General features: G+C 44.2%; 1 protein-coding gene across 1 annotated transcript in view; it reads right to left on the bottom strand.

The window, feature by feature from the left end:
• Window positions 1-886: 886 nt before the first annotated feature.
• RHOJ (ras homolog family member J) overlaps window positions 887-12558 on the bottom strand; it is a 60584-nt gene continuing 48912 nt past the window's right edge. The window contains exons 3-5 of the mRNA XM_068192165.1: window positions 11067-11231; window positions 9879-9974; window positions 887-8579 (exon numbers count right to left, since the gene is read on the bottom strand). Of these exons, the coding sequence (XP_068048266.1) occupies window positions 8433-8579; window positions 9879-9974; window positions 11067-11231 (408 nt within the window). The 3' untranslated portion in view covers window positions 887-8432. The remainder of the gene's footprint in view (window positions 8580-9878; window positions 9975-11066; window positions 11232-12558) is intronic.

Genomic DNA, 12558 nt, shown 5'->3' with positions numbered 1-12558 from the left:
GGCTGCATGGTTCCATCCTTCCCTTGGCTACTTCCACCCAGCCTCATCTGCCAGCAATTTAGGAATTGTCTGCTGTGGGGGATGCCTTTGGCACATTGCTGTTAACCCCAGACTTGTGGGTCCTCCGTGCCATTTCTTCCCAGATAGAATCAGGCCATGGAAAGTCTGGTGAGTAATGCTACCTTCCTCTGAGAAGGTGAATAAAATATATTCCATGCTATATACTGTGCTCTCTTGAATTGTCCTGGATCCTCTGAGGACATATCCATTTATAGCAGCCAGGGATTTGGGCTGCAGTGCTTTTTATTAGGAATAAACCTTGATATCCTTTGCCTTTTCTCTGCAAGGGCTGCAGGCAGGGCTAGTTAAACCTGCTGAGGTTCACAAGCTGCAGAAACATGAAAAAAGCCTTCCTCTGGAGAAACTTGCTTTGGTCCAACCAAGATGAGGGATGTTGTTCAGGAATGGTGGGATTTCTAGGCTTAACTTGAAGACCAGACCAGGTGGTCAATGAGATTGCTTCTGGTTGTGAAATGAATTTTAATGAACATCTGGGTAACAAAGGCACTTTTTTTTTTTTGTGGGCAATTAATTTTGTTACTTTTTAAAAAACAAGACCCACATTTCTGCACTGAACCCCTGGAAGACTGGAGCCAGTCATATTCTTATTTCCAGACCAGCAGGGCTGTCTTTCCTCATGTAAATTCTTCATCACCATGAGCCTTTAACTTTCCCTCCTGACTCTACCTGCCCTGGCTGCTGGATCACAGGGTGCACAGCTCATCCTCTTCCTTGCCAATATGTTGGTAGGTGTTTTTCCTACCTGAGAGGTGCACGGGATTAGCATCTGGGAAAATAAACACAATGGCACACCTCCCCAAAAGGATGCTGTCAAAATACTTTGAAATACATTTATTTTGTTAAAATAAACTATGTACAATAAACGATATTAATGTGCATTACAATATACAGTAATTACATGTTTAAAAGATGATAAACAAAAGAGTACAGAATTATGTGCTGTAAATAGGAAATTAATAGTGTTTACATGATTTTTAAACTATGCAGAATGCATTTGCTTGAAAACTGAATTTCCTTGGTTTGAAATTGTTTTGCTTTGAGCTCTGAAGATTTGGTTAATCTCTGGAAAAAAGGCATACCACTCAAAAGTCAGACATACTGTTTTAGTGCCCATCCTTTGGTTTCACCAGCCCCATATTCCAGCAATATTGCACACAGCAAGTTTTAAGAGAGAAAAATGCAGTTGCTCACATGAAGTAAGTGACTCTTTCTCCAAACTGGCTAAAACCTGATTGGTGATGAGTTAGGTCCTGATTTGTGTTGAGGTCATTACATCTGCTTCACAAACTCAATCTGAATAACTTGTTGAACTGTTAGTTCTAAGCATTTTAAGGAGTAATTTTAAGTATTACTATTAAGTAAGCACAAAAAGAAAGGAATGAAATGTCCTTGTCTTTGTGTTCTTAGGGGAGCAGAGAATCTCTGTGCAGTGAAATTTTTGCATTTGTAGAAGTGCATCAACATCATGCCACATTAAACTGGATTCAGTTGTCCTCACACTCCATCTCCCTGCTCCTCTCTGCAGCCTTCTTTGAAGTCCTCCCAGTCTCAAGGTGCTGCTGAGCCCCAGGTACCCAGGTGTGACTCCACGGAGGCACCTCCCAACGCATTCACCAGCCTCAATCCATATTTTTTGGGGCATCAGGGCCACCACACCATGTCTTCCTCTGTAGCATTTCCCACCTGGCACCCTGTGTCACTTCTGCTCATGAGTGAAGAAGACTGCCAGCGTCCTTCCCCTCTCACAGGAATTTTTGTTATTGCTTGTTAGTGAATTAATATTTACAAGCTTGGGGAGAGTTTGGGCTCATTTGCTCCATGCTGACAGGGCAGTTCAGTGCCTGCCAGGTCTGTGATGCAGTTAGAGCAGCTGCCTATTTAGGGGAAAAATACTGAGAGAGACGACGTGATAGCCACACTCTAGATATGATTTACCCACAAACTACTTTGATAGACATCAGACAAATTTTTCTGCATGTTATCAATATGAACAAATGTTGTGTTGGAAGATCTGGAAACTGCAGACTGGTGACAACTGTTTACTCTGAATTTATTAACCTCCAATCAAAGTCAAAATTCACCAGAGTTGGTATCAGTGACAACTCAAACTGATCTTCAGCAAAACCACATCAAATCTGGTGTCCTGAAGGGCATGAGATGAAATTAAGTGACAGCAATGAGTTTAAGGTCTTTAAGCAAAGATAACCTTATGTCTTGAATATTACACTGTTAATAAAATGTAACTTTCATCTTCACCTCAGTAGTGGTTGAACTGAGGCTTTTCAGATCCAGCCTCCAAAGGTGAGATCAGCAAAGTCTTTGGATGCCCCAACTCCTTTCAGGAGTCCTTAACCAGCTGCCAGAAGGTATAAAGGATTCTTGGACCTGGCTCGGTGTATCTGTGTGCTCAAAGCTTGGTCAGCCAAAACAGAAGGTCAGAAAAGGAGGAAATATAAAGACTCTCAAACATTTTCCACATTAGTCGTGTGTGGACCCCATTGAAATTTTCCACTGCCTTCATGAGAATTGAAATGAAGCCAGCATAGAGCATCTTTGAAAACCCCACCCTACCATTATAGTTAGAAGCAGCCAAACACTGCATTATGGTCTGTACAATATGAAAAGGGATGGGGATCCATATTTTCAAAGTTGAAGAGATTTTTCACCACTGACAGCAATTCACGTGATTTTTTTACTTGTTGTTCTGGGTTTCTGAACTAATTTTCCTCTTACAATGAGCTTCTGACTCTTTTTGCTGTTATGATGTGGCTTCTGAAATGGCCCAAGAGAACAGATTTTTGTTCCCATGTTTCTGAAAGCTTTAACTGAACAAAGAAAAGAGACTTTGAAGATATTTTGTTGTTGCTGTTCTACTTATGGGCGTCCCCTTAACATCTTAAAATTAAATTTAAGGTTTAGGATCAAATTGACTAATTGTGGCTCTGGGCCCTGATTTTGCAGCTCTCCCCCGAAGCAGAAGTGATTCTGTTGCATTCATGACTTCTAATTGGTGATTTTGTCCTGACTGATGCAAAAATATTTCTATTCCTGTTTTGTTTTGATAGGTGAAGACAGCTGAGATCACAAGCCACTACCAAAATCAGTGGGAGGCTTTTTCCTGCTTTCAGATGGTCTTTATTCACAAGGAGGAAAATAAACATTCATAGTGGAAATTTGTCTTCATTTTTGCAAAGAGCTCAAATGTGACTAGAAGTTATCTGACGTAGGTCACTCCATGCTCACCTCCTGTCACAGCAGATGCTCCTCCAGTCCTATAGAGTTGTGAACCAACAAAATGTTCTGTTATTTCCAGATTTTTCTTTTTTTAATGTAGGATAAAACAAGATTACAGGTCCTCCTCAGGGAAAAAGAAAATACATGGAGAAGGGCATGTGCAGCCACATTCCTACATTCTACCTCTTTGTTCAACAAATGGTCCCTGGGCCAATGTGAGCATATGGATTGCTTTGTTGGAGAGGACAAATGTGCTTTTAGACAATCCTGGCCTGAGACAGATTGATGCCACTGCAAATTATTTTTAATCCAGGTGAGGTTTCCGTGTGGTGGGTCAAGAGGTATTTGCTGTGTCACTTGGGGAAATAAGGTACAGGAAAAGGTCATGGGCTCTAAGCAAGGTATAAAAGCAGATGGGCATCTCTCATATATGAATTGAAGGGAGACATAGGCTGCCCAGGGAAGTGATTGAGTCACCATTCCTGGAGGGATTCAAGAGAACACAGGCCACCACCACTAGAGCAGCTGGCAGAGGTTTTCTGGTTATTAAACTGCAAGGATGGATCACCAATCAGCCTCCCTCATGACCTGAGCAGTGCCAGTGGGATTGAATGAGACATGAACAACTTGGAGACAGTTCCTTGTGAAGAGAGAGTCTCTTCAGTATGAGGACTGCCAAAATCTGTCCCTTTAATAAAAGTATTTGGAATACCTTTATTTCATATTAAGATGCAATGCTATATTTAATTCTGTGTCTATTTTGAATGATTTGAGTGCTTCAAAAGAGAAAAAAGGGGACAAATAGCAACGTCAGCTGCTGAAATGACTGTTTTGATTGTCATACTGGACTTGGGGTGAATTCTGAACCTACACAGGGAATATATCCAGTTGAATAAAGGAGAATAGACTTGAGTGGGGTTAGAGACTTGTTTCTGTCTTCTCCACAACTTTTCAGAGCTCTGGGAAGCACAGGACAAACTCTGAGTTTTTGTGGGACCTCCTTCAAGTCATGCTGGAAGTGGCAGGACTGTCCCAGTTCCACTGTCCTGGTGTTTTCACGGGGCTCTGAAGGGCAGAGGCATCTGTAGGTGGTTTTAATGTGGTAGCAACTCTGATTAATCGAGATCTCTCTCAAATACCTCTAATATCTCCTTGCAGGGGTTTGCATGAAAATACTTTGGGAACTCTCTTTGAAACTGCAGCTTCAGGTAAAGAACTCTTGGTATAACAGGAAGGTTTCAGAAGAGGCCAAAGGAGATGAGTTTTACAGGATCCAGCAAGTTTCCTGTAAGTTGTGAGTGCTTTTGAAATGACAGCAGACTATTAGGAAAGGCAGGTCTGTCAGGAAAGGCTTTGACATCAGCTGCATTAAGGGGACGTTGTCAAATAAGTTCCAGGGATGGTTTCTAACCTTTATGACTCTCCTTAACAGTGTTCCTTTAAAGGTGAAATTGGGATCTGATTTCTAGCTCATCTCACAGTGAGTAAACCCATCTCCTTTCACCTGGCAGTCCTTTATTGATTTTCTTTCCTTATTACTAATGGTGCCTGAAAAATAACTTGAAGTATATATCTGTGGCCTGATGCCTGCACTTGCACTATGTCTGGTGTTGTGGTTTTTCTGAAAATAAGCTTTACTGCCTGTTCACACACCATCTGCTGCTTTAAAAAAAGGCATTAGGTATGACTTGCCAGATAGTCAATGACTCTCCCTACATCTGCCTACAATCCCTTTCTAAAGCCTCTTGGCCTGTGCAGTCCCTGCCTCCCCCAAAAAATAGTGTAACAGGGCAGATCCTTGAGAAATTGCCACATTTCATGGCCAGGTGTGTGTACATAACCTAACACAGGAATAATGTTTATGGGACCTGCATTAAGCAGAGCTTTTCAGAAAACATTCATTTTGCTGGAAAAACATTTAAAATAAATGGAGTGCAGAGGCCATTTCTCACAGTGTGACCACTGTCCCTCTCTTGCAGCCCCCAGAATTCAAATTTTGGTCAAAATCAGTATGAAAAACTTGAAAGTTTACTGCCTCACAAGCTTGACATTCTCCATTTTGTAAGTGCAAAGAAACCCCTACTTAGCCTTAACATTTTTTGTATGTGTATTAACACTTTTCTATCCACGTCCTCTATGCAAGGATTTGTTCAGCATGCTGCAGTTTAACACATTAGAACAGCAGCATTTTAGCTTTTCCATCACCATATGTTTTGTAGGTTATTTCCCTCAAACCACTGCAGTTACATTAATGCTACAACTTCCCACTTGATTTTTCATTTTACTGCCATTCCTGTGCCATTCCATTAAGATTAACAATCACCCCTGGTACTCAGTGGCAGGCAAAAAACCAATTTGATTATTTGTGGCATTCCCTGATGCATGCCAGGGTGCTCCATTTCACTTTTCCATTGTGCTCGTTGTGTTAGGATGAGCTCAGCTGTCACTCTGGACTTTCTATTTCCTCTATTTCCACATTTTTAAAGCTCTAAGAAAACCAGGCACCTCCAACCTGAGCATTTGCATTGTGCTTCAGCTAAACCAGACTTCACCTTCTTCCACCAGAGACTCATACATCACTCTCCAGCAACCTACATGAGCTAAACCAATCATCCTAATTAATTTCCACTGAAGTAAAAGGCAGCACAATGCAGATATAATTTCCCTGAAATCTGTTAAAGGCTTTTTTGTTGTTGTTGTTTCAGTGGACTTCTAGTCATGTTGTAAGCCTAAATATCAATTTATTTCATCAATCTATGCCTAGTTCTCCTAATACTCTTCTAATATATTTTTACATGTTACAGTTCACCTGATAGATGGTGTCCTGTTGAGGTGAACACTCACTGCTCTGCCTGGGGATGGACACAAACTCTGTGGCATGGCATGGACCCCTGCACCTCACTCTGAGCTGGGCTTTAGCAGCCAGGCCATCTGAAGTAAATGCCTGGGGCATATTAAAACCAAACGGAAAATATGCACAAAAAAATCACCAGCAATGAGGGGAACTTGTCTGTCTCAGGTGTGGCACAACTGTGTTTTCATCCATGTTTGTGTGCAAGGGGAAAGGGATGGTGAGTAGAAGCCACTGGGAAAAAAAAGAGCAAAGCATAAGCCTCGGGTCTGATGGTTTATGTCAGAGAGAACTGTTGATTTCTACCTGGAAATGTTCTGGGGTGTCAGAGCTGGTTTCTGTAGCTGTCCATGGTAAACTGGGGTTGGAATTAGATGACCTTTGAGGTCCCTTCCAAGCCAATTTAATCTGATTGTATGAAATTGAATTTGTGCTGAAGGAGGAGCTCAGATCCATGAGCCTGGTGCTGATGCAGGACTGGGCACTGCACCAAGCTTGTCCCTTCCCTGTGCCCTGGGTGCTGCTCCCACGGCCCTGCTGCAGTCGCTCTGGGCAGCAGCAGGTCTGGAGTTGCCTGGCTTGTCTGGTGACAGGTGTGTTCTCAGTCAGGACACCGTGCTTCCCAGGGGCTGCCAGCCTCGTGGGATGGGGTGCAGAGGGGAGCAGGGCCCGTGTCCCTGGGCTGGGACTGTTGCCCCACTGCTGTCACTTGCTCCCTCCTGGCACTTCTGGACACGCTGGCTACAGACACAGCTTCTGCAAGGAGGTGCATCTTCAAATCTGTGTGTGCTGGTGCTGGGATTCCCTGCTTGGGGAATGAAATCCACAACAAGACAGTCTCGTGGCACTGCCCAGGGTGCCCAGAGGCAGCTGCAGGTAAGGGGACACCCTTGAGTTCAGCTCAGAGTGTGCTGCGATGTGCAAAACTGCAGGGTCCTGGGAGAGGCTTTAGTGACAAGGCACAATTTCCCCAGCAGCAAGGGGAGATCACAGGAGCTTCCCTTCCCCTATGGGCTGGGCTTCCCATCTCCATGCTGTTGGCTGCAGCCCATCAGCTGCCACTCGTGGAAAAGTCCACTCCTGAGGATTGCAGCCACACTGTGGAACAGCACTCTCTGTGAGGATGGGAAAATGGGAGCAGAGAGAGAAGAAACGAATGGGAGGAGGGAGGCTACAAAAAGTCAACAAGTTCACAACTCCACTTTGATGAGGTTTTTTACAGAAATACTTCATAAAAAAAGGATAATTTTAAGGCAATTGGATCACCTCAAAGCACTTAAAGTCAGTATGACCTTTGGCTTTTTTTTTTTTTTTTTTCTATTCTTGGCTGTTGGGTGAGATGTAGAAATCCAGCTGATCTATAAGGTAAATTCTCAGTTGCCATGGCAATGTGTCTCGTTCTTGTTCTCAGTTGGAAGAGAGATTGTTTCATGCTGCTATTTCATGTCTAGGGCAATAATCTTTGGTGGCAAAATTTCTTTGTTTCAGTACATTAATGCTACAACTCTGTGCTTCCTTTCCCAGCTTACGGAAACATGGCTCAGCCTGAACATTCCTCTGTAAAAATACAGTTATTTGCATTTTGTTTAGTTGTAAGAACATTCCTTGAGTCTGGAGGTAAATGTTGATCCATTTTGATAGCTTGGGTGCAGCAACATCCTGATGCTGTGAAGTTTCACCATTAAGTGAAAACAATCTGGAATTACTCCACCTTTGCTTCCATGTGGTTTGAACAAACTAAAGTATCTCCTGAACTACCAAGTCTTATAAAAGAAAAGCAGTTTTAAAGTACATCCTACCTATAGTGTATATCTTACATATTAGATTTCTACAGATCTCCATGTGCTTTCAGTCAATTCAGATTCAATTCCTAAGGACTGCAAATTCCTAATTTCAATTCTTACTTAAGGCCACAAAAGGAGTTTCTCCTGTTTCTTTTGATGTCTTTAGCTCTTTGTTTTGTCACAAGCTACCTTCACCTTATTCCTAAGGTGGGGAGACAAGCAGGCATCCTGGTTTCTGTTGGCGCAGTCTGCAGCAGTGGGAACAGGCTGCAAAACAGCTCTGGAGGGTTAGGAAAGCACAGAGACAGGAGCTGGCCAAGAGTGATAGAGCTTGGAGGTTTCACAGAATGGAGAGCTCCTATATTTGGGTAAGAAGGACCCTTTTCTGGTCATGCTCCCCGTTTCAGTTGTGTGTGGCCTTCGTTGCCTTTCTAACCTGCTTGGTTGCACTGAACTCAGCTGGCTCTGCTTCCCAGGGGACGTCACACAAGGGTGCAGCACCTGTGGCACTTTGCACAGCGCTTCTTCTTCTTCTTGGGGTGGAAGATGGTCATGATTGCCTCGTCAAAGACAGTCTTAAGGCCCTTCTGTGTGAGTGCTGAGCACTCCAGATAGCACTGGGCTCCGATCTGAAAGAGAGGAGGGAAAATGAGAGTGAGTATCCACTACTGGGAGACACAGAGTGATGCTGTTCCAGCATCTTTCTACATTTAGAAAGGGGTCAGACCATTTCTCTGTTTTGTGTCTGGCTGCCTGTGGGGTGAAGGGACAAGCTCACATGGTTATCCCAAGCAAGAGAGCAAGAATCAGCATCAACATGAGTATCTCACCAAATGGGGGTGAATTCCCTGCACCATTCTCCAGAGAGAAGGAGGCTGCACCCATGTTTGAGGGCTGGACCAGGAGCTTGGCCTCCTGCCTGTGCAGCTGGGGAGGCTTCTGAGGAAATGCTGGGTGGTAGCTGAACCCCTTCACACACTTGGTTCTTCTCCCCTGAACTGTCACTCTTGTGTCCTGCCTCCCCCAGTCTCAGGGAGCTGCTACCTGGGGAGGGCTTCCAGCTGGCTTCTGGGAATGGGGAAGCATCATTTTGAGATAGGAGTCTCCTGGGTATGCTGGCATGACACAAACACCCACAGAGGCCTGGGAAAGCAGCCTCAGCTTATTCAGCAACCTTGTGGCTTATTCAGCTTGTTCTGCTCATGGATGCTCTGGTTTTGAGGACCAGGGACAGTAATAGCACTTGCAGCATATAAGAGGACAAAGTCAGGATCCCGAACACTGCACCCTAGGGCTTGAAGAGTGCTTCTAACCCCCTGCCTTTCCAGGAGAAATGTACAATCCCACAGAAACTGTGGGAGCACCTTCTCTGCTGCCTGAAGTGCAGTGGATAAGTGGGAATCCAGTTGTCTGTGCTTTTGTAAGGGATAAGGAGGAGTTTGACAGGAGGCGGCTTGACTGCAGGGAGGGGTTTGCCACATGCATCTCCTGGCAGAACCTTGAGCAAGAAACACTTGACTTAGATAAAACAGGCAGTAAAATCTGTTTTGATGCCCATTTGCCACCTGCTGCCTTGTGTTCCTCAGTGCTTTTCTTAGAGCCCGGTCATGGCTCCTGCCAGAGATCAGAAGTGTTTGGACCATTCTCTCTGACACACGGTGTGGTTTTTGGGGTTGTCATGTGCATGCCCAGGAGTTGGACTCGTTGACCCTTTTGGGTCCCTTCCCACTCAGGATATTCTGTGTTCCAACTGACATTGCAGCAGAAGTGCAGGCTCAGGGGTCACAAGGTGTGCCTGGGTCCAGCCTGTTTGAACAGAGGCTTCAATCTGTCTGGGGCCAAGGGGCCTTGGGGGAGCCTTGAAGGGAAGAAACCCAGTGGAAAGCTGTGATCAGTCAGCTTCATGTGGCATCAGAAGAAGCTGTTACCTCCTTTGCCAGCTTCACTCCGTGCTCATAGGTCAGTGGTTTCTCCTTCATGTAAAGCAGCCGTGCCAAAGTTTTGGGATCATCCCGGAGGTCAATCTAGTGCAAAATACACAAAATCTGTACTGTAATTCTTGAGGCAGATACTCATGGCTTTACATCAGGGCATCTGTATCATTCCTCCACTCAGGTGATACATTTACTTACCCTTCTATTTAAAAAAAAAATTTAGGTTTTCCTTTTTTTTTTTTTTTTTCAGTTTACCATAAATTAGCTCTCCTTTGCAGGTTACTGGGCCACAGCTCAGATGGGTGTGGTACAGGAAAGAACTCCACTGGCAGGGGAAGCTGCTGCAACCCTGCACTGCATCACCCAAACCCCACCCTGACAGGCCAGACAGACACAGCTCGGTTTGACTTGAAACAAAATCCTCTGTTTCCACGGAAAACATCAAAGTGAAGTATTCTGGCATTTCAAACCTGCCCATTTTCAGACTGTGTGATCCAAAGGATAATGCTTTTATTTTTAAATGGGTGTTTCAGATTATTCCAGTGTAGAAAACAAAGCCAGTGTTTGAATTATTGGCCTTTCCTGTGGCATGAAGATTTTGGTTTTGATCTCTTTCTCTAATTTGACTTAGGTTACTGTCCAGTGCTCTGACATTTTCCATGTGATTGAATCCCTACCCTCACAATCTCTATCCACTTTGGTAACAAACCCATATTTAAGGCATTTTTATTTGTTTGACAGATTAATAGATTTTAAGGCCAAAATAAAGGGGTTTGATCATTCAGTCTGACAATCACTGTAACACAAGCAGGATGGTGAGTCACCAGTTGTAATGTTGATGCAAAAGCATGAAGGGAGGCTACTTCCTTCCCATGTCATTTGGCTGATTGCTCCCATTCTTAAAATTTAGTTTGAAGTTTAGCTTCAGCTTCTAGCCACAAACTTTGATGTTTTTTTCCTCCTCATTAGAGACCTGTATGAAAACTTTTCTCCCTATAGGTATTTGACTTGTTGCCACATTAATATACATTTGAATAAAAAGATGGGATGAGCTTTGCCAGTCTGGACACCTGCACGTTGGATTCCATTCCCAGTCCCTGAATTTTCCTCTAATGGGAAAATCTGGCTGAATTTCCCATGAGTTAAATAGGAAATTTTCCAGATGCTCAGCAGAAGCTTTACCTGTGTTCCTATGAGGACGTAAGGCACGTTGGGCATGCAGACTTTCAGCTCGGGCACCCACTCCTCCTGCACGTTGTGGTAGGAGGCAGGATTGACCACGGAGAAGCAGATCAGGAACACGTCTGTGTTGGGGTAGGACAGGGGTCTCAGCTGGTTGTAGTCCTCCTGCCAGGGGACAACAGCAAGAGTGTCACAAGGAGGGGATGACTGCAAGCGGGGGTGTCACTTTGGGTTTGATGAAGTGGCCAGCACTGTCCATACTCATTCACACTTTTAAGCTCCAGGTGGCTGCTGGAGGTAGGGGGAAACCACCCCTCACAGGACAAGGGTGATGATTTATCAGCATTTCACCAAAAAAAGCTGAAAAATGCCCCATGTCTGGCATTGTTCAAAGCCACATTGGATGGGGCTGTGAGCAGCCTGGTCTAGTGAAAGGTGTCCCTATCCCTGATGGGGTATGTGTATGTGTGTGTGTAATTAAATCATTTTGAAGGTCCCTTCCACCTCAATCATCCTGTGACTGTGTGAACAAATCTTGTTTGTGTTATCTGTGGAGATGTTGCTGCAGAAGGTGATGCTGAAGAGTCCTGCACGGTGCACAGCAATGTGCCAGCCAGCAGAAGACACTCATCCTGAAAGCAGAAAGCAGATCAAATCCAGCCTGCAGCACCTGGGTACTCACTGTGGGTGATTTAGTGTTTCCACAGGCCACGGATGGTGGAAGGAGAGATGTTTTCTCCATGGGCTAGTGGTAAGAAGGTGAATTTTCAAACACTCGAATCACAGCTGTGATATGTCATGAGCTGGCCTTGATAGCTGAGTTTCAAGGAAGAATTTAGGTCTGTTTTCAAGCTTGAGAAGCTGAGAGCAAGCGGAGGTTTTGCTAGCCATGTGAAAGGGATAGCCTGGCTCTTTCTGAGAGTGGGAGCATTTGTAGCTGTGTCTGGTGGGTACTGTTCAATGAAACCTGTTTGAAAATCTCAGTGCAATGAAACAGATGCTTTTTAGAGAGGATCCATGTGTTCCAAAGGCTTTTTTAGGGGTCCTAGAATTAAAAAAGGGGAAAGGAACACAAAGTTGGAGTGTGGGAAACAACAATACATGCTGCTGTCAAGCCTGACTATGAAGTAAATCTACAGTTTATAGTTTCTGCATTGTGGACAAGTCTCAAATCTCTGCAGTCTGGTCACTTTTGGTTATAATTGTGTGAAAACTCAACTGGTGTGATTTGCTTCGCCATACAGACTAGTTAATAAAAGGAAATAAGGCTAATAAAAGAGGGGAAGAAAGACACTTGGGTGCTGTTTCTCAGACTCAAGAACATTTATTTGAGGCAGGCAAAACCCACATTAGGGGCAGGAACAATGCAAGCTGCTGCCAGTCCTGCAGGAGAAAGTGATGCAGGACTGTATGAGTGTGTGTCAGAGTAGATGATGGTTTAGTGCAGTCTTACTTCTGCCTTGCTTTGATTGGGTCAACAAATGTTGAATGT

The sequence above is a fragment of the Anomalospiza imberbis genome, chromosome 6, assembly GCF_031753505.1.
Source record: "Anomalospiza imberbis isolate Cuckoo-Finch-1a 21T00152 chromosome 6, ASM3175350v1, whole genome shotgun sequence".
NCBI lineage: Eukaryota > Metazoa > Chordata > Aves > Passeriformes > Viduidae > Anomalospiza > Anomalospiza imberbis.
This window is presented reverse-complemented; position numbering and strand designations above follow the sequence as displayed.